General features: G+C 38.1%; 2 protein-coding genes across 6 annotated transcripts in view; one reads left to right on the top strand and one right to left on the bottom strand.

Annotated features, from left to right (window-relative positions):
- Positions 1–24799, top strand: part of CCDC146 (coiled-coil domain containing 146) — a 182855-nt gene that overhangs the window by 79860 nt on the left and 78196 nt on the right. The window lies entirely within an intron of this gene.
- Positions 4100–11083, bottom strand: FGL2 (fibrinogen like 2). The gene is made up of 2 exons (XM_017523054.2): positions 10380–11083; positions 4100–7760 (listed from the first exon to the last, which is right to left on the bottom strand). The coding sequence occupies exons 1-2, from the start codon at positions 10990–10992 to the stop codon at positions 7054–7056; spliced, it is 1320 nt and encodes a 439-aa protein (XP_017378543.1). The 5' UTR covers positions 10993–11083; the 3' UTR covers positions 4100–7053.

Raw genomic sequence — 24799 nt, 5'->3', positions numbered from 1 at the left:
CACTGGCACCTCTCAAATGATGTGGTACAGGGAGGACAGTGGGACACACATGTGCTGGCTTCTCCTCATCTCCAACTTCTAAAAGGCCAGCTTGTCCCAGGGATCTCTCTGTAAAAGCCTGTTCCACATAAACTTATTTACTAGCTTATCTTTGCTAACCCCATGGATTCATTACCATCTGTATTCTAGCATTTCTCAAATGTATTTCTGAGCCCTAGATGTCTTTCCTGAACTTCAGACTAATATTCTAATGGCTATATCCACTTGGATATCTTTGAAGTTACAATGTTTAAAACTTCTGATTCCAGCGCTCCACCCTGCTTTATTCCACTGCTCACACACTTCCCAGATGGGCTTCCCCTGCAGACTCCCCCATTTCTGTTCATGACAGCTCCATCCTTCACAACTGCTCAGGCTAAAATCTTGTGGTTTTCTATAATGCCTCTAATTGTTATTATTATCTACCACTGGCTGACCTTTGATCAACAAATTTTGTCACCTCTACCTTCAAAATAGATGTACCTCACTGCAACCTTTCATCATCACTTACCGAGAACATTGCAAACATTACAAACTGATGTCCTTGCTGCAATCCTTGTTTCCCTACAGTCTATTTTCTGCTTGGCAACAAAAGCAACCCCTTTAAAACTGGCTGAGATCATGTCTTCCCCCTGCCCAAAACCCTTATGGCCCTTATCTACTCAGAATAAAGGCACAATCCTTACCATGGCTTAAAGGCCTCAGTGATCCAGCATACTGCTTCTATCCCTTGTTCATCCCCAGCCACCCAAGCTGTCTCTGAGCCTGTCTCCTATGCTCTCACCACCCCAGGCCCTCTGCTGTTTCACACAGACCTCTTTGCTGACCTTCAAACATGCTGTCCACTCTCCCAGACTCTGGGCTTTTGCACCTAATGTTCCCTTTGCTTGAAACACACTTATCCCAGGCATCTGCCTGGCTTACACTCTCACATCTTTAGGCCTCTGTTCAAATTTTACCAGCACACACAGGCCTCTCCTGACCACCCTATATAAAATAGCACCCCCTTTTCTAGCACTCCTTTATTCTCCTCAATTTTTCATGGTATTTATCATGGATTTATTTGTCTCCTCTGATAAATATTTACTATGTATTTATTTGTCTCTACTACCCACTCCACGAGTGTAAGATTTTGTCTTTGTTGGATACTGACAGCCTCCTAGAAGACTGTCTGACACATGGTTTGCACTCAGTAAATACTTAATGAAGGAATTAAGGCTACATTTACCCGAGCATTTCTATCTCCATAAATCTCTGAGTTCTAAGACATTTCTGGCTTCTCAACTTTAGTTAGCATGAGCTGCTATTGAATGTGCTGAGAAAGGGTTGTTTTAACTAAGCGAGCAAACTATTAGACTCACACATGTCTGCTCAAGCTAGCCTGTTGAATCTATCATTTCTGGTAAATATGCCTATGCCAGTAAATTCGGTCACATCTAAAATTTTTTCTTCTTCCTTAGGCATCCTCAATCTCTCTCCACGTGTCCTCTCCAGCCTTCTTTTGATATAAGTTAGTGAAGTTGTGCAAAGGCTTCTCCTTCCATTTGACTTGAGAATTGAATCATTGTGTACCCTGATGACGGAGCCTAAGGGAGAGTTAGGAGTACTCCCTCAGGAAAGAAAGAGTGCCTTCCAGCAAGAGAACGTTGTCATCACTTTCAGGGGAGGGACCACTTCAAAAAGCAAGGTGGGCCCAGTCATGTTTGGGAATTCAGGATATTCCAGTTTTCCAAGTATACTCATGTCCTCTCATTTCTACTTCTTTCCAATCAGTCAACAAAGTAGAGCAGGCAAGCCTATGACATTGTGATCTGGCAATGCACAGAATGAAATTGGCCACCTCGGCTTGTTATCTCTGGGGAAAGGGACAGGTTTGAAATTGAAGGTGGTTTGTGAAGGAGTCTTTAATCTGTGACTTTTTAGAAAATTAAGTGATTCATGGATTTTATTTTTAAATTAATTTCAAAATTATAGTAGAAGTAGTGTGAAAAATACTGTCTTTTTCTTCAGGAATTCAGTAGGTGGAAAAATCACTATTGGGCAGGTACAGCAATATGTCTCTGTGTGACATGTCCCCACAGACATGTTCCTAGGACCCCTCCTAAAAGTTCGCCACTGTTATATTCCCAGTCCTGTAGTATACAGTAAGTCCTCACTTAACATCCTGGATAGGTCCTTGGAAACAACAACTGTAAGCAAAAACGACATATTGCATGCCATAGGAACTTAATTCTTATTTATGTCAATTAGCTTATGGTAAAATTGGTTTTGCTGCATGGTATGTTGGTTTAATGTCACTGTTTCCGAGAACCTATCAACAGTGTTAAGTGAGGGCTTACTGTATTTGATCCTGTCTTGCCATATTCTCCCTGGCTACAATTGCTTCTCACCGATGTTTACAATCTCTCAAATCCTCAGATTTGACACTACCCACTACTTTCCTAATCATAACTGTGGCTTCTTTAGACTACAGCTGTTTCTCCATGGCAACATATTATTAACCACTTTGAATAACAATACTCCTGTCTCAAATTTCCTTTACTCCTATTGAAACAGATTGATTTCAGGATAGAATTTAGATGATACTGAATAATATATAATAAGAATATGTAGGATGGCATAGGATCAAGGAGAAGTGCCAGGACCCCATGTACTGTTATCAGGGAATTCTGCCTGTAAGAGATAACGATTTAGGATGATGATTTTTTTTCTTTTGGAGATGGAGTCTTGCTCTGTTGCCCAGGCTGGAGTGCAGTGGCATGATCTCAGCTCACAGCAACCTCCATCTCCCAAGTTCAAGCAATTCTCCTGCCTCAGCTTCCTGAGTAGCTGAGACAACAGGTGTGAACCACAAAACGGAGTAATTTTTGTATTTTTAGTAGAAACGGGGTTTCACCATGTTGGCCAGGCTGGTCTCGAACTCCTGACCTCAGGTGATCCACTCACTCCAGCCTCCCAAAGTGCTGGGATTACAGGCATGGGATTACCAGCCAATGATGATGTTTTCTTTGTAAAAAAAAAATATATGTTCGGCCAGCCGTGGTGGCTCATGCCTGTAGTCCCAGCACTTTGGGAGGCTGAGGCGGGCGGATCACGAGGTCAAGATATCGAGACCATCCTGGCCAACATGGTGAAACCCCGTGTCTACTAAAAATACAAAAGTTAGCTGGGCGTGGTGTTGCACACCTAAAGTTCCAGCTACTCAGGAGGCTGAGGCAGGAGAATCACTTGAAACCGGGATGTGGAGGTTGCAATGAGCTGAGATCACACCACTGCACTCCAGCCTGGGTGACAGAGTGAGACTCCATCTCAAAATATATAGTGAATATTGTGAATACACACACACACACACACACACACACACACACACACACACATATATATATAGTGAATATTTCACTTGCAAATAGTGAAATTGAAATTCAAACCTAGGAAGGCCAGCTCCTGAGTTCCTGCTTTTAGTCATGGGTGATAAGACAAAACCCAGTGAGGATAGAGGATGGCATTCTATCTAGACCAAGGAAACAATATACTAAAGGCAGTAAAAACATTACAAAACGTGGTCTGAGTACAATAAGGCGTTCAGTATGGCAGAAGTATAAGTAGTGGTAGAAATCAGTTCATGAAGGGACTTATTTGCCAGATTTTATCTTATAGAAAATAAGGCATCGTTGAAAGTTTAAAGCAGCACAATAACATGATCAGAATTGTACTTTTGAACAATCCCCATGAAGAAAGTTGGACTGGAATGACTGAAACCAGAGGTACAGACCATTTGGATGTGTTGTGTTGTCCGACGCAGATGAGGGCTAACCAGAGCAGCAACACTAATAACGGAAGAAGAGGAGAGGAAGTTGAATGCCACAAAATGAAACCAAAACTTTTGTATTTCAAATGTTTCAACAGTATTCTAGAGGGAAGTAAGATAACAGTGTTCCTCTATTTGCCTGACTTCTTGTTGAGGAAATAGTACTCACTAAAGTCTTCAGAGTCACAGATACTGTATAGATTAGGTAAGCATGACATAACTTTTCAGACACAAGAAAGTACACAAATACTGCTTTACAGCCAACAATATTTAATGTTTCCATGTTGAAGAATAGATGTGAAAATTAAATCTTTTATAAGGTTTTTAAAAGACATGAAACATAAACCTAATTATACATAAAAGAAAATGTTAAACAAGAGCTTACTGTGATGACATTATGTATAACTTTACCTTTAAAATCTTTTCTTGAGTAGCTATTCAAAAGTGAAGACCAGCAAATTTTGTTGCTCAGATATTTCTTATGTTTTGTATATTTAAGCTCTTTATTTATTGAACAGATGTGTCATTAATTCATTTTGGAGTATCATTATCAGTAAAATTTGATTATTTTTCCCCTCAGTCATAGGTAAATCAGCTCTACCTGGAATTTCTGAAGACCCAGTTTTAGTCAATATTTTCAAAGAATGATAACATTAGAAATAAAGTCTTAATTAGGTTTACAAATATTAGCTATCAAAATTGAACCAAGACAAGATTCTAATATGTTTGTAAATAGTCAATCCACATTTATGAACATTAGCATAATTAGTGAATAGTTAAGGCAAAAGACTCTAGCAGATATAATCTATTTCCATCAACATGTTAAATGTTACAAAAGTCTAGAATATATTTTATTATTGGTAACATGAAATGATTCCAGTAAGGAATCTCTGTGTTACAGAATTTACTAAAGTGCTGCGAAAGTGTAATGAAAAATGATCCCTTGAAATAAAGTGGAAGATCAAACAAGTTTTTGCATATTTACATATTCAAATTATTATTAGTGAATTATTTGCCAAATACTCCTGAAGTTATACCTAGTTCCCATTAAATCAATGGACACTCTGTACATGAGCATATACCTTTCTTTAGAACTGTATTTTATGATAAGTCCATTTTTACTCACAGGAATTTGCTTAAACTTATACATACATTAATTATACTAAATGAAAATGACCTTATCTGAAACAAATACATTGTATAATATCAAAATGTTTTTACTTTTCTTTAAAAAAGCAAAAGTAAAAAAATAAAATCAGTTACGTCATTTATATTTGGTATACCATCTAATAGATACACAGCTTTTGAAATCTACAATATTTTACATTTTGGTCATCATTTAATGCTATTTGCATTTCTCTTGCTTTTAGATTTTAATATTTGTGATAATTTTCGTCATGTTTAACTGAAGATTTTGGGTTAAAGTTATAAACCCATAAAGTTATTTTAAAGGAATATCTTGCTTCTTTTTGACTAAATATTTCTGTAAGGGCCTAATATTTGAAAACTAACTTGTTACCTAAAGCAACTATCCTCCTTAATCATTTTTCAAATGATAGATAAATCTTTGTAATATATTTTGAAAGCTTGGTTAGTGTATTAGAAATGGACACCAGAAACTAAAAAATTTATTGCTAGAACTAGCATATACTAAAGTGAATTACTTCAAATGTTACTCTAGAGCATTTTTTTAAATAGGCGGAATATTGCTGTTCTCTCTGAAATGATCCCTTTCTATAATGATGAATTTAACACATTTTCAAAGTTTTTTAAATACTATATATAGCATTCCAGAACTAGTGAATGAATTATAAAAATTACAGATACTTTTGTTTGGGTAAAAAAAAATCTATCTTTTAATTTCTGATAGTAAAATAAGCAATCCACAAGTTAAGGTTGAAATACATAGTATTTGGACTACTGCTCTATATATTTCAAAATTCACATTTTCTATTTGTCCTAGAAAAACTTAGCCTTCTATGAAATGAATCACTTGATGATATTATCACTTTGGATATAAAATTGGCCTCAAAGTATTATAGCCTATAAGTAAATGCTTCTTTCCCCACGTGCCCCTACTCCCTGAAAAGAAAACCTACCAGTAGTCTAGTACAGTAGTGAGCAATCTTAAATTAAAAGCTATTGTTCACACAGAGCAGAGGAAGATAACTTTCATGTTAAACAGTTTTCAACATCAAACATCTAAGGAGTTATAAACTGTAAGTGAATTACCTTTAAACTCTGGTCTTTACAGTTACATCGCTTTCTGAAAGCTTTTTGGAGTGACATTATGCTACCACATTTTAAAACAGTTTGAATAAAAAATACTTTACATTGCATGAATAATAGATGAACCAGTTTAATTACATATATTAGTTCCCTTAGTATGGGAACTAAAATGCTATAGGGTCTTTCTGTTGCAAAGTAAATGCTATAAATTGAGTAAGTTTGTCTCAGAATGAAGATTACCCAAATAATTATAGCCTGGAAAGAGTGGTATACCTTCAGATGTGTTCAAGTCATGGCCCAAATACAGATTACTTTGTGTAGAACCTAGCCTATGGAATAAGCCTATTATTATTATCATTTTGTTTGAGACAGAGTTGTGCTCTGTTGACCAGGCTGGAGTGCAGTGGCGTGGTCTCAGCTCACTGCAATCTCTGCCTCCTGGGTTCAAGCGATTCTCCTGCCTCAGTCTCTCGAGTAGCTGGGATTACAGGCATGTACCACCATGCCTGGCTAATTTTTGTGTTTTTAATAGAGAGAGCATTTCATCATGTTGACCAGGCTGATCTCAAACTCCTAACCTCAAGTGATCTGCCTGCCTTGGCCTTCCAAAGTGCTGGGATTAGACATGAGCTACTGCGCCCAACCAACAATTATTTTTTAAATATAGCAAGTAATACAAGCAATAAGCAATAGAAAACTTTTCAATTAATAGAAATTAAAAGAAGTATAAATGTAATATATAATCTCAGTAATCCTAATTGCTTGCAAGTGTTCATTGGATAACAGCATAACAGCAAAGGATTCCTTTAAAATGTATTGTTTTTCTGCTTTATTTCAAATGCTGTGTGGCATAAGAACTTACCAGTCACACATCATTTTTTAGCTATGAAAAATATGAAACAAGGCATATTCTAAAGTGCTGAAGGAATTAGTTGCCCTATTAGATAACAAATACCTGGAGGAATGAACAGAATGATTTATGGTTTAAAGTGCTTGGGTCTGATCATCATTTTAGCCTCTTTGAAGGAGAACTTGTAGCCACCAGGTTGTGCCTCACTTACACCAGGCCAGGTGCCCCAGAAAATCCCATTACGGACACCTCTGTATTTTTGGTGATAATACTTGCCATTTAAGTTTGCAGAAAGACATGCATCAAACCACCAGCCTGAGCTGTAATACAGCCCACAGTTCCCAGAAGGATATCGATCATTGTCTTTATCTGGGGTGGTGAAAAACTTCAGATTGTGGTTGTAATGTTTGTTGAAACGTAAAGCATCTCCAGCTGTGCCATTGTAGTTACCAACATGTAAACGATATTTAAGAAACTCATTAGCCACGTAAAACTGATCGTACAAGGCATATAGTTTGACACCATTAAAGTCTTCAAGATCTATTCTCAGAATCATTTCCTTACTCTTGGTCAGAAGATGAATTTTATCATTCCCCAGCCAAAATTCCCTTCTGAGGTTTCCAAAGCCTACTTTGTAGTCATCCCACGTTCTGGTGAAGTTGGTGCTTCCATCAAGACGTGCCTGCAGCACTGTCCAGCCTCCCCCTGTGGTCTCCATGTCACAGTAAACTTCAAAGCTACGATTTTTGGGATCAGGCGTAACTCTGTAGGTCTCACTGCTTCTTTTGCCTATTGCATAGTAGTCAGAGCAATCTTTATATATTAGATGCTGAACTGAAGGCAGAAGAAAAGGAAGGCATTGGATCTTGTTAATAGAAACTATGCATCTGAAGAATTATTTATATGTACAAAAGCAGTTCGATAATTCAATCAATGGCAATAATGAAACTTTCCTCTACCAAACTTACTTCAACCTGTTTAGTGAATGCTTGTTAAGGCCTGAGAAGGGCCGGGTGCAGTGGCTCACGCCTGTAATCCCAGCACTTTGGGAGGCCAAGGTGGGCAGATCACAAGGTCAAGAGATCGAGACCATCCTGGCCAACATGGTGAAACCCTGTCTCTACTAAAAAATGCAAAAATTAGCTGGGCGTGGTGGCGTGCGCCTGTAGTCCCAGCTACTAGGGAGGCTGAGGCAGGAGAATTGCTTCAACTCAGGAGGCGGAGATTGCAGTGAGCCAAGACTGTGCCACTGCACTCCAGCCTGGCTCCTGGGGACAGAGGAAAACTCTATCTCAAAAAAAAAAAAGCAAAAAATAAAGAAAAAAAAAAAAGGCCTCAGAAGAAGAAACTGATGTTATAAAGCAGAAAGGATCTCTAGTATACTCTTGGTTGGTAATAATGACAGTATCAACAGAAAACAACAATAAGAAAACAATAAAAATACAGCTCTGACAAGGTAGTATTATTTAGTGAGGCCCACCTATACATTCTAAGCATGCTGCCAAAGACTGGATAACATTTTCACACTTAATCTGAACATTGACCTTATGATGTATGCATTACTGCCAGTCTGCACATGAGGATATGTAGGCATAAAGGTCAGTGGCTTGCCTAACTTCACACAAGCTTTAAATGGCAAAGCCAGGGCAGAAACTCAGGCCTGGCTGGCAAAAATCAAATTATTCCAACTCTGCTAGAACCGTATTCCATGCATACAGATGAAGCACAGGCTTCTTTCTATTTTCTTTCACCTAAAGGTATTGATTGCCTCTATTGTCAGAAGGTTTTATAGGATAGATTCCAAATGATGCATTAAAATCCTAATGCAGAGCATTGATCATAAATTCATGTTTATTTTACTTGACAACTATATAAAGAAGCTCTTGAAAAATATGTTTTTCAATAATATACCAATATTTTTACTCTGTATTTATTATCTAGGGAAGTATTTAGCCACTATTTCACATTTTGTGTTTCAAGAAAGAAACAACAGGTAATTATATTGAGGATAAGCATAGTAATCAGTTAACAAGGTTCTGTATGAATCAAAGATAGATATTTACTCCCAGATAATTTTTATTAAAATGTATGACAAATAAGGTAAGTTTAATATGAGATAACCTAAGGCATAAAAATCTATTCCTGTATATTTAGAGCTCAGAATATTCAGTTATTTCCCCCAAAATGTTTTGGAGAAAAACAGACTATAATAGAGTCTGGTTCATATCATGACAAGTTGCCATGCAGCATCTAATGTGTACGCACTGATGTCACCTAAGAGGTAAACCTGGGATTCTCAGTGTGTCAGGTACATTAAGATGCAGGTTACCAGGAGTATTAGCAACAGTGGTCCTTGAAACTATGACCCTCTCCTCCTTTACTGGCAGATCAAAGGCATTTTGCCAAAAACCATAACTTACTCTCAATAGGAATAATAGGCATTGAAATTATTATAGACAAATGTTCATAGTCAACAAGACTCACTTTCATAATTTTATGAACCATAAGAAAAGTTTTATGGATGGAGTGTGCCTGAGATACTGTCTCCAAATGAAAGTGATCCCCACCATGTCCCTTTACCCTCACATTCATGGCAAGTAGAGGTCCTAACGCAGAGATGGCTTTCCAAAGTATAAGGAGACAGTCAGCAACAGTGGTCCCAGTACCTCAGGTGAAAAGCCAAGGTTTGGGGGAGCCAATGCCACTGTTAGCTCGTGGATAGAGTAGGCGATTAAGTCTGTGGTCTTTCACATGTATTTATCAAAGTTAATTCAAGTAATTCGAATGGTGAGGACAGGTTCTACTTTTATCTGCTTGAATTCTAGCTTCAGGTAAAAGAGAAAGAAGAATATAATCTTTCCCTTAGTAGTGTGCCAAAACTCTCCGCTTAAAACATTTTTTGTGCCACCAGGTCTCAAAGCAAAAATTTTTGCACACATATGAAGCTGCTTGTATTCCATCTGTAAAATTTCCCATTTTCTCTAGATGTTTGGGATTAAGAACTGCAGATTACTTGCCAAAATCTTTCAAAGACCTCTTTAGGCATGAGAAGTGGCAGTCAGCCAATCACAAGAAAAACTGATTTCCAACAAACAAGGCACAATTGTGAATGTCACCTTATCTCTATTGCTTTCAAACACCTCATTAAAGAGACAAGTTGAATGCACTCAAACAAGAAATTCTCTCTACTTCTGCTTGCATGTAGGTCTGGCATTAGCAAATAAGATCTCAAAGTTGAAAGTGACTTCTAATGGATACAAAACTATGATTTTTGTAATTAGGTCATATGTTATTTCTGTGGTCACATTTGAGAAGATATTTTTTTCCTGTACACCTTGATGAATAAGACTGAATCTGTCATCTGTTTAACCTATTGACTCAGGTTAATGTTTATAGATACTCTAGCTACATAACATTTATGAACATATGATAAGAAAGCATTATTATACATACCTGGACGTGACTGTATTTGTTCTTGGCTGGGACACTTTGAACATTTGCCATCCAAACTATTGACGACAAATGTTAGATTTGCCACTTTGCGGTCAACATAATTTTCTATGTTGTTCATATTTACAAGATTCAGTTTCTCCAGGCGATCTTGAAGTACATTGATCTCCTCTTTGGCATTCTTCAGCTCAGAGGACAGCTTGTTAACCTCACTCTCTAGTTCTCTCACTCTGTTATCACTAACCTCTCCCGGGGCTCCTGTACTGGGTAACAGCAGTCCATTTCTGCTCGGGTCTCCGTTGTCGTCAGCTTGCAGCTTGCAGTCTTGGCAAGATTTCTTTAGACTATTTACGATTTCCTTGAGGTTCTGGACTTCTTTGAACACTTCCTCGATCCTGCTGAATTGCTTCGGGAGCTGAATCGTCAAGGGGGGCAGGCTTACCTGGTAGGGGCACTCCCCTGCCTCATCGCATTTCCCTCTGCCTTCTAGTCTCACTGGGCAAAGGTCCCTTGCTCTTTCATCCTTAATTTCCTCTGTTTCATTGTTTGCCACAACCAAAAACACGTAAGTGGCAAGGACAGCTGAGCTCAGCCAGTACCAGTTAGCCAGCTTCATCTTTACAGTGCGGCTCACCCCAGCAGGGAGTGTGCAGGGCTGGAGCTGCTTTAATAGCAGGAGCTGCCTGAGTCAGGCTTTCTGTGTTCCCAGAAAAGGGCGGGAGCGTTTTGCATCACAAGTTTTAGAAACGCACAGGAAGAGGAGATAGCCCTCATTCCCTCATCAAAGGCAGTTTGCCAAAAACTGTAACTTACTCTCAATAGAAATAATATACATGGGAATTATTATAGTGAAATGTACATAATCAACAAGACTCACTTTCATAATGTATTTTATGAACCATAAGTCTTGTATTTCTACAATAATTTGGTATTCTTATGCTTGAAGTGAATAATTATCACTGGAAAAACAGTTTTTAAAGATAAAAAGAGTTATCTAAACTGTCTAGAGAACAGAAATGTTATTAAAATTAAAATGGTCCTTTTTCTTATTTAGAATGGGGTACTGGGGAACCTGTATTTTCTTCTTGTTGGACTTTGAGGTGAAATCCTAAACTTTTAGAAGTTTCTAGGTATAACAAAGTACAGCCTTCTGACTATTGCAGTTGACTTTTGCTTCATCTACTTGAAAAAGAAAAGAAAACTAGCAGTGAAAAAAGTGCTACTTTCTATTCATTTGTTGATAACATAGTATATATAAATGTCTAAATGCCTAAGACACATTTAAAACAACATCATTGTCTTTCATCAAAACCAGTAGCTGCCTCCTGTGCCTTTCGCTGTTTTGGTAATTGTACTGTCATCTTCCACAGCTACTCAAATGTGAGTCTTTGAGCTATGCCATCTCTGTCCTGAACTTCTCTTGCCTACAGCGTCTTTGCCCTTCTTTCCACAGGTAACCGTGGCAGGCAGGCCTCTTGCTTCTATCTCCACGCTGGTTCCTCCACTTTCTCTCTGGGCCACTTGATATAGCACCTTGTTCAAAACAGGTGGCACTAATGATGATAATTTTCTAACTTTCTCCTCAGAGGCTGAGGGCAGGAAAGAGGAACAGCTTCAATTAGAGAGGCCACCTCTTAATTTGTTTTGCATATTGATATCTCATAAGATACCTTTTTTAAAAAAAGTTTTATTGCTTAAAAAATAATTTCGAAATGACTGATGGGGCAAAAATCTAAATTTTTTATTGTATTACTTAAAGTACTCTAACCGATCTCATATATATTTCTTTAAACTGATTTCCTTTGACTTTTCTATATACCCCCTTAATTTTAGCCAAATCTTACTCACATTCTCGAAATGTTGGCAGGCTTTCTTTACACTGCCATACTCAGGAGACCTGGCTTCCAACCCTAGGTCTACCTCTGGTCACATCATCTTTGTTAACCAATCAATACATAACCTTATTTTCAGTGTGTTTCTGTTTAAAGATACCTCATTTCATATATATGATGGATTCATTAACACAGAACTCATGGCCAGCAGAACTATAATCAAACCTGAAAGAAGTTTATCTAACATATGTGTTTTCTCCATAAGATAAATCACAGCCATCTTGAGCTTAAGAACTTGGGCGTGGTGGCTCACGCCTGTAGTCCCAACACTTTGGGAGGCTGAAGTAGGCGAATCACTTGAGCTCAGGATTTTGAGACCAGTCTGAGCAACATGGTGAAACCCCATCTCTATCAAAAATACAAAAAATTAGCCAGGCATGATGGTGCACAACTGTGGTCCCAGCTACTCGGCAGGTGAAGTGGCAAGATCACTTGCGCCCAGGAGACAGAGGTTGCTTGAGCTAAGATCGTGCCACTGCATTCCAGCCTGGGCAACACAGCTTGAGAGCCTGTCTCAAAAAACAAGAACGTCAAACCACCTCTAGATAGCACTTCAACACTATGCTCAGGGGCCATTTTATTATTTCTTAAAATGTCTTTTCTTTCAGCCACATTCTCCAGATGAGTCAGAGGCCATTTTAAACAGTGAAATCAGCAACAAAAAGCACAAGAATGTGAAAAACATGGCACTAACTAAATAGACTACAAAATAGATGCCAGTTTACAGTATGAGATCTAAAAGAAGGCAGAAAGTTGGCTTCTTTGACTTCAGCTGGGTATATATGTATTTGGCAAATCAACATGTTTGCCACCCTGTGCATGTCCATAGATGGATCTTGAGATCTCATAGGATTAATTTTGGGGTTACAAATAAATTTTAGATAATAGCAAATCATAAAGACAAGGTCCATGAATAATGAGGATTGACCACATATTGTTAGAAAATCCAGGGCTTTAAATTCTTGAAATTGTCTATATATTTATTCCAAGTTAAGTTGTTTAATTTGATTTTACCTGTTTATCACTTGTGTTTTAGGGGATTTTGTTTATGTCTTTCTTTGGGATTTTAAAATAGTATGTAGCCAGGCACAGTGGCTTATACCTGTAATCCCAACAATTTGGGAAGCCAAGGTAGGTGAATCACTTGAGATCAGGAGTTTGATCAGCTTAGCCAACATGGTGAAACCCCATCTGTACTAAAAATACAAACGTTAGCAAGGCAGAGTGATGTGTTCCTATAACTCCAGCTACATGGGGTTGAGGCAGGAGAATCGCTTGAACCCAGGAGGCGGAGGTTGCAGTGAGCTGAGATCACACCAGTGCACTCTAGCCTTGGTGACAAAGCGAAACTCCATCTCACCTCCAAAATAAATAATATATAAATATGAATTTATATAATATATAATTTATATAATATATATAATATATTACATGCTTATATATATGTTATATAATGTCATGCCATATATAACATTGTGAAATATGTTATATAATCCATTAACTATAAATTTAATCATAAGATATAGCTTAGAAATTTGTTTTACTATTTCAGTTTATTCATAGTAGTGTTGTTTAAACAATTGAACTACTATAGAAAAGTGAAAATATCAAACTACTAATTCCCCATTAACTAAATAATTTTATGCAAAATGCATATCTTTTAAATACTGGTCATTGCATTATTTGAAATTATTTTTTTTGAAGGTTCTTAAGTTTATCTTATGAAACAGATGTCATCATGTGAACTTTCAATAACTGTTAATTTAAAGGCCATTTCCACTGTGCTGGTAACTAAAGAAAATTTATTAAATGAAGTAGATGTTGCAGTTTTAACAGCTAATATTGAAATACATTGGTATCTCCTCATCTAAGTTCATCTAAGGAAGTCTTTTAAAACATGATTTAAAATATAGCATTCTGAGTTATAGCATTATCTTATTTTTTGTTGTTCTAGTTTGATCTTTTCTATGATTTGAGTCTTTTTCTGTTATTTGCAGTGAAAACTTTTCAGGGTTTGAAAAAACTACTTCATGATCTTTATCAATAGATGTAAAATTGCTTGGCCCTTATTTTGTTTATTTTAAACTAGCCATCATTATTTGACACAGCTTTTTCTGCTTGTGTATTTAAAACAAAATTATTTTGATAGTGTTTATTTACAGGCAGTGTTTTGAAAATTGATACAAAGTTCAGCTGCAACAATTGCTACTGCACAAGAAAATGGCAAATAGACCCATCAATTGTGTCAGTCCTATATAAATATAGATTTAAAAATAAATCACCATTTATTATGCTCATCTCAAAAAATAGATATAATAGAATGAGAAGAGCCTTAGGGTGGTAGTCATTGAATGTATGTTCTTAGCGAAGAAACTTCCAGTAACTTTCTTGCCACTGAACTAGGCCTTAAAAAACTATACCTTAAGTTTCTTGTCTGTAATATGAGATGGTCAGATTAGAGATCTGTTAGGTCCTTTTCAGGTATAACATATTATCATTCTAAATGTTATTAATTAGAAGCAATATATGGCAAAGCAAATCATCAAGATGTACCCATAAAGTCATACTGTACTTTAAATCATCAATTCCAGTAGAAAATGTACAAATCTACTTCTTTTTGGCTATTCATCCATTCAACACTTACTTCGCATTTATTGGACTGGGCTGTATACTAGCCCTGGGAATAACTAGGGTGAAAAATGGACATATCCTTGACTTTGTGGTGCCTTAAGTTGCAGATCAATACATTTCAAGCCAGACGCAGCCTTGGGCACAGGTAACATGTTTGGCCTTATAGGGGATTCAATAAGGACACCCTCAGTTCCCTTTTGCTTTGTCACATCATTAGGTTCTCCTTTTGCTAACTCCAAAATGGCCACTTTTAGAGTCATTAATTCCAAATTAGACCACAAAGGTGGCATAGTATCTACAGTCATGAGTCTATTGATGACAGGAATGTGTTTTGAGAAATGCAACGTTAGATAATTTCTTTGTTGTGCTAATATCATAGAGGGCACTTAAACCTAGATGGTATAGCCTACTATCCCTAAAGCTCCTAGGCTACAAATCTGTACAGCATGTTACTGTACTGAATACTGTATACAATTGTAACACAATAACACAATGGTATTTGTGTATCTAAACATATCTAAACAGAAAAGGTACAGTAAAAATATGATATTATAATCTTGTGGCACCACCATCCTATACACAGTTCATTGTTGACCAAAATATCTTTATGCAGTGCATGACTAACTACTGCTATGTTAGATATATGCTGCCTGGGCAGAGAAGAGGGCTTCCTGTTTCTTTCCTTCATTCTGCTTCTCTTTGTCTTTTAACCTACTTCCCTAACTACTACCACTCCAAAATCTCCCATTTACAAAGCAGAAAAATAAATGGTCTTACTCTGTCACCCAGGCTGGAGTGCATTGACATGATCTCAGCTCCCTATGGCCTTAACCTCCTGGGCTCAAACAATCCTCCCACCTCAGTTTCCAAGTAGCTGGCACTGCTGGCTATCCCACCATGCCCAGCTAATTTTTTAAGAAATGGGGTCTCACTATGTTGCCCAGGCTAATCAAGAACCCTTGGGCTGGATGAATCCTCCTGCCTTACCTCCCAAAGTGCTGTGAATACAGGACATGAAATCTGAGCAGGGACACAAAGCCAAACCACATCATTTCACCTCTAGCCCCTCCAAAATCTCATGTCTTTCTCACATTTCAAAACATAAATATGCTTTCCCAACAGTTCCCCAAAGCCCTTAACTCATTTCAGCATTAACTGAAAAGTCCAAATTCAAAGACCCATCTGAGACAAGGTAAGTTCCTTCCACCTATGAGCCTGTGAAATAAAAAGCAAGCTAGTTACTTCCAAGATACATGAGAGTACAGGCATTGGGTAAATACACCCCTTCCAAGAAGGAGAAATCAGCCAAAATAAAGTAGGTACAGGTCCCATGGAAATCCAAAACCCAGCAGGGCAGTCATTACATCTTAAAACTCCAAAAGAATCTCCTTTGATTTCATGTCTCACACCCAAGCTACACTGACATAGGGGTGGGCTCCAAGGCCTTGGGCAGCTCTGCCCTTGTCACTCTGCAGAGTACAGCCCCTGTGGCTGCTTTCATGGGCTGGCATTGAGTGCCTGCAGCTTTTCCAGGTCCATGGTGCAAGCTGTTGGTAGATCTACTATTCTGGGGCCTGGAGGACAATGGCTGTCTTCTTGCAGCTCCACTAGGCAATGCCCCAGTGGGGACTCTGTGAAGGTTCCAACGCCACATTCTCCCTATAAACTGCCCTATAGAGGTTCTCCATGAGGGCTCCACCCTTGCATCAGACTTCTACCTGGACATCCAGGCATTTCCATACATCCCTTGAAAGCTAGGCAGAGGTTTCAAAACCTCAACTCTTGCCCTCTGCACACTGGCAGGCCCAACACCACATGGAAGCCATCAAGGCTTGGGGCTTGTATCCTCTGAGGCAATGGCTCATGTTGTACCTTGGCCCTTTTAGCCATGACTGGAGCTAGAGCAGCTGGGACACAGGGTACCATGTCTCAAGGCTGCACAGAGCAGTGGACCTCTGGGCCTGGTCCACGAAACCATTTTCCCTCCTAGTCCTCCAGGCCTGTGATGAGAGGGGCTGCTGTGACAGTCTCTAAAATGCCCTGGAGACATTTTCTTCATTGTCCTGACAATTAACATTTGGTTCCTCTTGTGCAGTTTCCCACAGCCAGCTTGAATATGTCCCCACACACTGGAGTTTTCTTTTCTACCACATGGTCAGGCTGCAAATTTTCTAAACCTTTATGCTCTGCTTCCCTTGAAATATACATTCCAGTTTCAGATAGTCTGTTGGCGTGCGCATATGAGTGTATGCTGTTAGAAGCAGCCAGGGCACATCTTAAATGTTTTTCTGCTTTGAAGTTTCTTCCACCAGATACCCTAAATCATCTCTCTCAAGTTCAAAGTTCCACAAATCCCTAGAGCAAGGGCACAATGCCACCAGTCTCTTTGCTAAAGCATAGCAAGAGTGACCTTTACTCCATTTCCCAATAAGTTCTTCATTTTCATCTGAGACCTCCTCAGCCTGGACTTCACTGTCCATATCATTATCAGCATTTTGGTCACAACCATTCAACAAGGCTCTAGGAAGTTGCAAACTTTTCCTCATCTTCCTGTCTTCTTCTTAACCCTCTAAACTGTTCCAACCTCTGCCCATTACCCACTTCCAAAGCTGATTCCACATATTTAGGTATCCTTATAGAAATGCCTCACTTCTCGGGTACCAATTTTCTGTATTAGCGCATTCTCACATTGCTATGAAGAATTACCTGAGACCAGGTAACTTATAAATAAAAGAGGTTTAATTGGCTCACAGTTCCACAGGCTGCACAGGAAGCATGGTTAGGGAGGCCTCAGGAAATTTACTATTATGACAGAAACCAAAGAGGAAGCCAGCATGTCCTATATGGCTGGGTAGGAGGGAGAGAATGTGAAGGGGGAAGTGCTACACACTTTCAAACAACCAGATCTCATGAGAACTCACTATCATGAGAACAGCAAGGGGGAAATCTTCCCCCAGAATCCAATCACCTCCCACCAGGTCCCTCTACCAACAGTGCAGATTACAATTCAGCATGAGATTTGGTCGGGGACACAAAGCCAAACTATATCAATCTTCTAATAGTTTTTAATTTTTTTAAATTGTGAGATATATTAGATATACATTAAAGTATGTATAAAAGTATAATTCAGGTCAAATACCCAAGTAACCACCACCCAGGTCAAAAAATTAAACAGTAGCTCTCAGTAAGTCCTCTTATGCCCCCTTACCCACTTTAACATAGCTACTATCCTAACTTTTATTGTCATTTTTTTTCTTGTAGTTCTTCATAGTTTTACCACCTAAGCATGAATCTCTAAACACCTTTTGCTGTGCCTATTTTTTAAACTTGATATGAACAGAATCATATAAAATGTACTTTTTATGTCTGGATACTTATATTTGTGAGAGCCATCAATATTATTGCATACATTTTTCTGTTGTATGTTTAGACCTCTATTTATCCATTTTATCTTCAATTGACATTAGCAGTGTTTCCAGTTTTCAACTATTAAATATAATGCTACTTGAGCATTCTTGTACATGTCTCTCCATATACTTGTACATGTACCTTGAAGGGTTATTCACCAAGGAATGGAATTGCTTTGTTACAGGGTTTATACTGCTTCTAATTTATTTTTTTATTTTTATTTTTATTTTTTGAGACAGAGTTTCACTCTGCCACCCAGGCAGGGGTGCAGTGGTGCGATCTCAGCTCACTGCAATCTCCACCTCCTGGTTCAAGCTATTCTCCTGCTTCAGCCTCCAGAGTAACTGGGATTACAGGTGTGCACCACCATGCCCAGCTAATTTTTTGTATTTTTAGAAGAGCTGCAGTTTAACCATGTTGGCCGGGCTGATCTTGACCTCCTGACCTCAAGTGATCCACCCGCCTTGGCCTCCCACAGTGTTGGGATTACAGACATGAGCCACCATGCCCAGCTGCTTCTTCTACTTTAAAAGAGGAGCTTTTTCAGTGTATTTACAATATGCCTTCCCATTGCTCTATATCCTTGACACTTAGTACTCTCAGTTGTATATCATTTCATACCTTTTATTTTTTCATGTCAAAGTATGCCTACATAATAACTTTAATGGGTATATAGTCTAAAAGTGGCATTATGATTTATTTAACCAGTCCCTTATTAGTAGACATTTATATTACTTTCAAATTTTCACTGTCCATTACCCAGTTTCACTGCTATAGTACCTCTCATTTTTATATTCATACAAATACATGTATATATACACATATGTACATATATACATGTTCATATACAGACACATATATATCCCTGGAAAGTGTAGACTATTTCCTTGAGGTAAAGTCTCAGAAGTAAAGTTGCCAAACTCAAAGCGTATATACCTTTATGATGCTTGAAACGGTCACATAGCCTATTACCAAAAAAAGCTATGAGTATTTAAATCCTCACCAAAAGTATATGTATTTATTTTCCCACACTTTCATTAAAACTGGGTATTATATCAAAGGGATCCATGCACTCCCATGTTTGACAGCACTGTTCACAACAGCAAAGACATGGAATCAGCCTAAGTGCCCATCAACCCTTACGTGAATGGATAAAGAAAATGTGGTATATACATACAACTGAATACTATTTAGCTATAAAACAATGAAATCATGTCATTTGCAGCAACGTGAATGGAACTGAAGGTCATTATGTTAAGTAAAATAAGCCACACACAGAAAGACAAATACCACATGTTCTTACTCATATGTGGAAGCTAAAAAGTAGGTCACATGGAGGTAGAGAGTGGAATGAATGGTAAATACTAGAGCCTGGGACTGGTGTTGGTATCTACCATTTCCGTGGGGACTGCAGGGATGAAAAGAGGTCAGTTAATGTACAATTGAATAGTTAGATAGAAGGAGTAAGTTCTAATGTTTGATAACAATGTAGGGTGACTATAGTTAATGACAATGTGTTAAGTTATACTTTCCAAAATAGCTAGAAGAGACCTGAAATGCACCCAGTACATAGAAATGATAAACACTTAGGTGATGGATACCATAAATACCCTGACTTGATCATTACACATTCTATGCATGTAACAGGATTTCACATGTACTCTGTAATTATGTACAAATATATCAAAATTTTGATTTTTTAAAAACTGGGTATGGTCATTTTTATAAAACTTGTCCAGCTGGGTACAGTGGCTCATGCTTATAATCCCAACACTTTGGGGGGCAAGGGCAGGGGGATCGCTTGAGCCCAGGAATTTGAGACCAGCCTGGGAAATACGGAGAAATCCCTTCTCTACAAAAAATACAAAAATTAGCCAGTCATAGTAGCATGCATCTGCTGCCCCAGCTACTCAGGAGGCTGAGGTGGGAGGATCACTTGAGCCCAAGAGATTGAGGCTGTAGTGAGCTCTGATTGCACCACTGTACTCCAGCCTGTGCAATAGAATGAGACTCTGTCTCAAAAAAAATGGACGCCATATACTCGTCCAGTATTATATGCCAAAAATAATAAGCAATTTCTTTACATTTTAATTTTCTGGACTATTAGTGAAGTTAGACAATTTTTCATTTAATTAATCCTTTGTAAAAGCATTTGCATGTCTTCTTAGGTTTGACATTTGATTTTTTTTTTTTTTTTTTAAGCAGAGTCTCACTCTGTAGCCCAGGCTGGAGTGCAGTGACATGATCTCAGCTCATTGCAACCTCCGCCTCCTGGGTTCAAGTGATTCTCCTGCCTCAGCCTCCCGAGTGAGTAGCTGGGACTACAGGCATGTGCCACCATGCCAGGATAATTTTTTATATTTTTAGTAGAGACTAGGTGTCACCGTGTTAGCCAGGATGGTCTCAATCTCCTGACCTCCTGATCCACCCACCTGGGCCTCCCAAAGTGCTGGGATTACAGCCGTGAGCCACTGCATCCAGCCAACATTTGATTAATGCTCCTACTGATTTACAGAAATCTTTAGATATTGCATTTCATATTTATTAATCTTTTTCTTATGTTTCCATTCCAATGTTACAGTCAGATAAAAAACAACCTATATTTTTCTCTGTTCTTTTTGTGGTCATAGTTTCTGTTTACATTTTAATACTCTAGAATTTATTTTTAAGTGTAAGGTAGAAACCCAGCCACTTTTGGGCAAATGATAGATGAATTCCATCTTTTCCTGCACTATCTCAAAACGGCACATTTGATCATATATTGAATAATATGTAAATTAGGTCTGTTTCTGAGCTTCCTACTTCATTACATTGATATGCTGTTTATTCTGTTGCTACTATCATCCTGCTTACATATCATAGAGTTATAATGCATCTTAAACCTAAAAGAGAAAATTTATACTTACTGTTTTTTTAAGATAGTAATTATTATTCTAACTGCATTTTATAACCACTTTTATGTTCCAAAAATTCTACTGATTAAGAATAATTGGCCTATTTAGAAGTATTTTGTGTTATCCTTGGACGTTTGTTCAGATCTTTTGTTTCCCATATACTTTTATAATTTTCTTTATATGGATGTTTAATGTTTCTTGGTATGTTTACTTCCAGATTTTTTTTATCTTACCCATTACTATTATGAATAGGATTTTTTCTTCAATATGTTTTTAAACTTGTTATTCTTATTAAACAGGAAAGCTGTAATTTGTATATTTATTTTTTAAATGGTCACCTTACTGTACTATAATACTATTTTGTATTTTTCATGTAGGCATTTATATCTGCTACAGATGATGGTCATTTGTTCTTTTCCATATGTACGCATGATTTTCTGTCTAAGTGCCTTGGTAAACATTTTCTGAATTTTATGCAATGATTATGCTCATAACCGGCACCCTTTCCTTGTTTCTTATTTTAATGGAAACGCTCCTAGAGTTTCACAGTTAACCATGACACTGGCTATTTGTTTAAAGTTAGTGTTTAAAAGAGTAAATAGGCCAGACATGGTGGCTCACGTCTGTAATCCCAGCCCTTTAGGAGGCTGGGGTGGGCAGATCACTTCAGGTCAGGAGTTCAAGACCAGCCTGGCCAACATGGTGAAACCCCATGTTGGCTAAATATACAAAAATTAGCCAGGCGTGGAGGAGTACACCTGTAATCCCAGCTACTCAGGAGGCTGAAGCAGGAGATTCACTTGAATCTGGGGGGTGGAGGTTGTAGTGAGCCAAGATCATGCCACTGCACTCCAGCCTGGGTGACATAGCGAAACTGTGTCTCAAATAAATAAATAAACAATTTTAAAAAAGAGTAAATTCTGCATGGTTATTGGCTAAGCCTGTAAGTATCATTAGCAAAGTCTAGCCTACATGGCAAGAGATAAGGTAATATAATAGAAAATTTTGTTTGAGGCAGGACCATTTGTCCCATAAAATTTTTCATAATCTGGATTTTACTTCATGATAAATCTGTATTTCCATTATATTCATAGAGCCTTAGTGCATAAAGGTTTGATCCAGGTCACATTTAAATTTTTATTTTATTTTATTGCCAAGGCTACTTTCTAGGTGGTGCCATAAACTTTGTTTTTGTTGTTGTTCAAGCTTTTATTAAATTTTTTAATTGTCACATGTACATATGTATGGTTTACATAGTGATGGCTTTTTGTTTGGTGGTGGTGGTGCTGGGAGCTGTTAGAGGCAAGGCCTCACTCTGTCATCCAGGCTGGGGTACAGTGGAGCAATCACAGTTCACTGCAGCCTTGACTTGCCAGTATCAAGCATCCTCCCACCTTAACCTCCCAAGTAGCCAAGTCCACAGCTGTGCACCACTATGCTTGGCTAATTTTTTTTTTAACTTTTAACTTTTAGTAGAATCAAAGTCTCACCACATTGCTCAGGCTGGTCTTGAACTCCTAGTTTCAATCAATTCTCCTACCTCAATCTCCCAAAATACTGGGATTACAGACATGAGCCACCTTGCCCTACCCATAGTGATGTTTTGATACATATAATGTATAGTAATCAGATCATGTTAATTTGCATACCTGTCACCTCAAACATTTTTCCCTCCCCCCTCCCACTTTCCTTCCTTCCTTCCTCTTTTTTTCTTTCTTTCTCTTTCTTTCTCTCTTTCTTTTTCTCTTTCTTTCTTTCTCTCTTCCCCCCTCCCTTCCTCCCTCCCTCCCCCCTGCTCTCTCACTCTCTCGCTCTTTTTCTCTCTTTCTTTCTTTGAGTTGCAGTCTTGCTCTGTCACCCAGGCTGGAGTGCAATGGTATGATCTTGGCTCGTGCAACTTCTGCCTCCCGGGCTCAAGCAATTCTCCTGCCTCAACCTCCCAAGTAGCTGGGATTACAGGCACACACCACCACGCCAACTCATCTTTGTATTTTTAGTAGAGATGGGGTTTCACCATATTGACCAGGCTGATCTCAAGCTCCTGACCTTGTGATCCGCCCACCTTGGCCTCCCAAAATGTTGGCATTACAGGCGTGAGCCACTACACCCGACCAATTTCTTTCTTTTTAATTATTACTTTGAAGTCAGAGGCTACATGTGCAGGTTTGTTACACAGGTATATTGCATAATGCTGGGTTTGGCGTTCTATTGAACCCATCACCTAAATTGTGAAAATAGTACCCCATACGCAGTTTTTAAATCTTCGCTGCCATTCCTCCCATTCTGAGGTCCCCACTGTCCGTTGTTTCCATCTTTATGTCCATGTGTACACATTGTTTAGCTCCCACTTATAAGTGATAAAATGCAGTTTTTGATTTTGTTTCATACACGTAGAATAATGGCCTCCAGCTTCATTCATGTTGCTGCAAAGGACATGATTTCATTCTTTTTTATGACTGCATAGTATTCCATGATGTATATGTACCACATTTTCTTTATCCAGTCCTAATTGATAGACACTTAGGTTAATTCCATGACTGCTATTGTGAATAGTGCTGCAGTAAATATAAGAGTGCAGGTGTCTTTTTGATAGAATGATTTCTTTTTCTTGGAGAATCCCAGTACTGGGAGTACTGGGTCAAAGGGTGGTTCTATTTTTAGTTCTTTGAAAAATTTCCATGCTGTTTTCTACAGGGGCTGAACTAACTTACATTCCAACCAACAGTGTAAAAGGATTCCTTTTTCTCCACATCCTTGCCAACATGTTATATTTTGACTTTTTAGTAATAGTCATTCAGACTGGTGTGAGATGGTATCCCATTGCGGTTTTCACTTGTTTTTCTCTGATGATGACAAGCTTTTTTTCATATGATTAGTTACTCATATGCCTTCTTTTGGGAAGTGTTTGTTCATGTTCTTTGCCCACTTTTTAATGAGGTTATTTGGTTTTTGCTTGTTCACGTTCCTTATTGATTCTGGATATTTGTCCTTTGTCAGCCTGATCATTTGCAAATATTTTCTCCGATTCTGTAGATTGTTTATTTTGTTAATTGTTTCTTTGCTGCACTGAAGTCTGTTAGTTTAATTAAATTTCATTTGTCAATTTTTGGTTTTGTTACATTAGCCTTTGAGGTCTTAGTCACAAATTCTTTTTCTAGTCTAATGTTCAACAGTTTTATTTTAGGATGCGTATAGTTTAAGGTCATAGATTCAAGTCTTTAATCCATCTTGAGTTAATTTTTACATATGGTGAGAGCCAGGGGTGCAGTTTCATTCTTCTGCATATGGCTAGCCAGTTTTTCCAGCACCATTTTTTTAGTAGGGTGTCCTTTCCCAGTTGTTTATTTTTGTCAGCTTTGTTGGAGATAGATTGGTTGTAGCCTATGGCTTTATTTCTGAATTATCTGTTCTGTTCCATTGATCTGTATGTCTATTTTTGCATCCAGTACCATGCTATTTTGGTTATTAAAGCCTTGTAGTATAGTTTGAATTCAGAAAATGTGATGCCCCTTGGTTATATGAACTTTCATCAGGAGGCACATGATACTGGTTGTCTGCCTTTTAGTGATGTTACCTGCCATTGATAATCCTTGCCTGG

The sequence above is a fragment of the Cebus imitator genome, unplaced genomic scaffold (genome assembly GCF_001604975.1).
Source record: "Cebus imitator isolate Cc_AM_T3 unplaced genomic scaffold, Cebus_imitator-1.0 Scaffold26, whole genome shotgun sequence".
NCBI classification, from domain to species: domain Eukaryota; kingdom Metazoa; phylum Chordata; class Mammalia; order Primates; family Cebidae; genus Cebus; species Cebus imitator.
The sequence above is the reverse complement of the archived record's forward strand: the minus strand, read 5'-3'. Positions and strand labels throughout refer to the sequence as shown.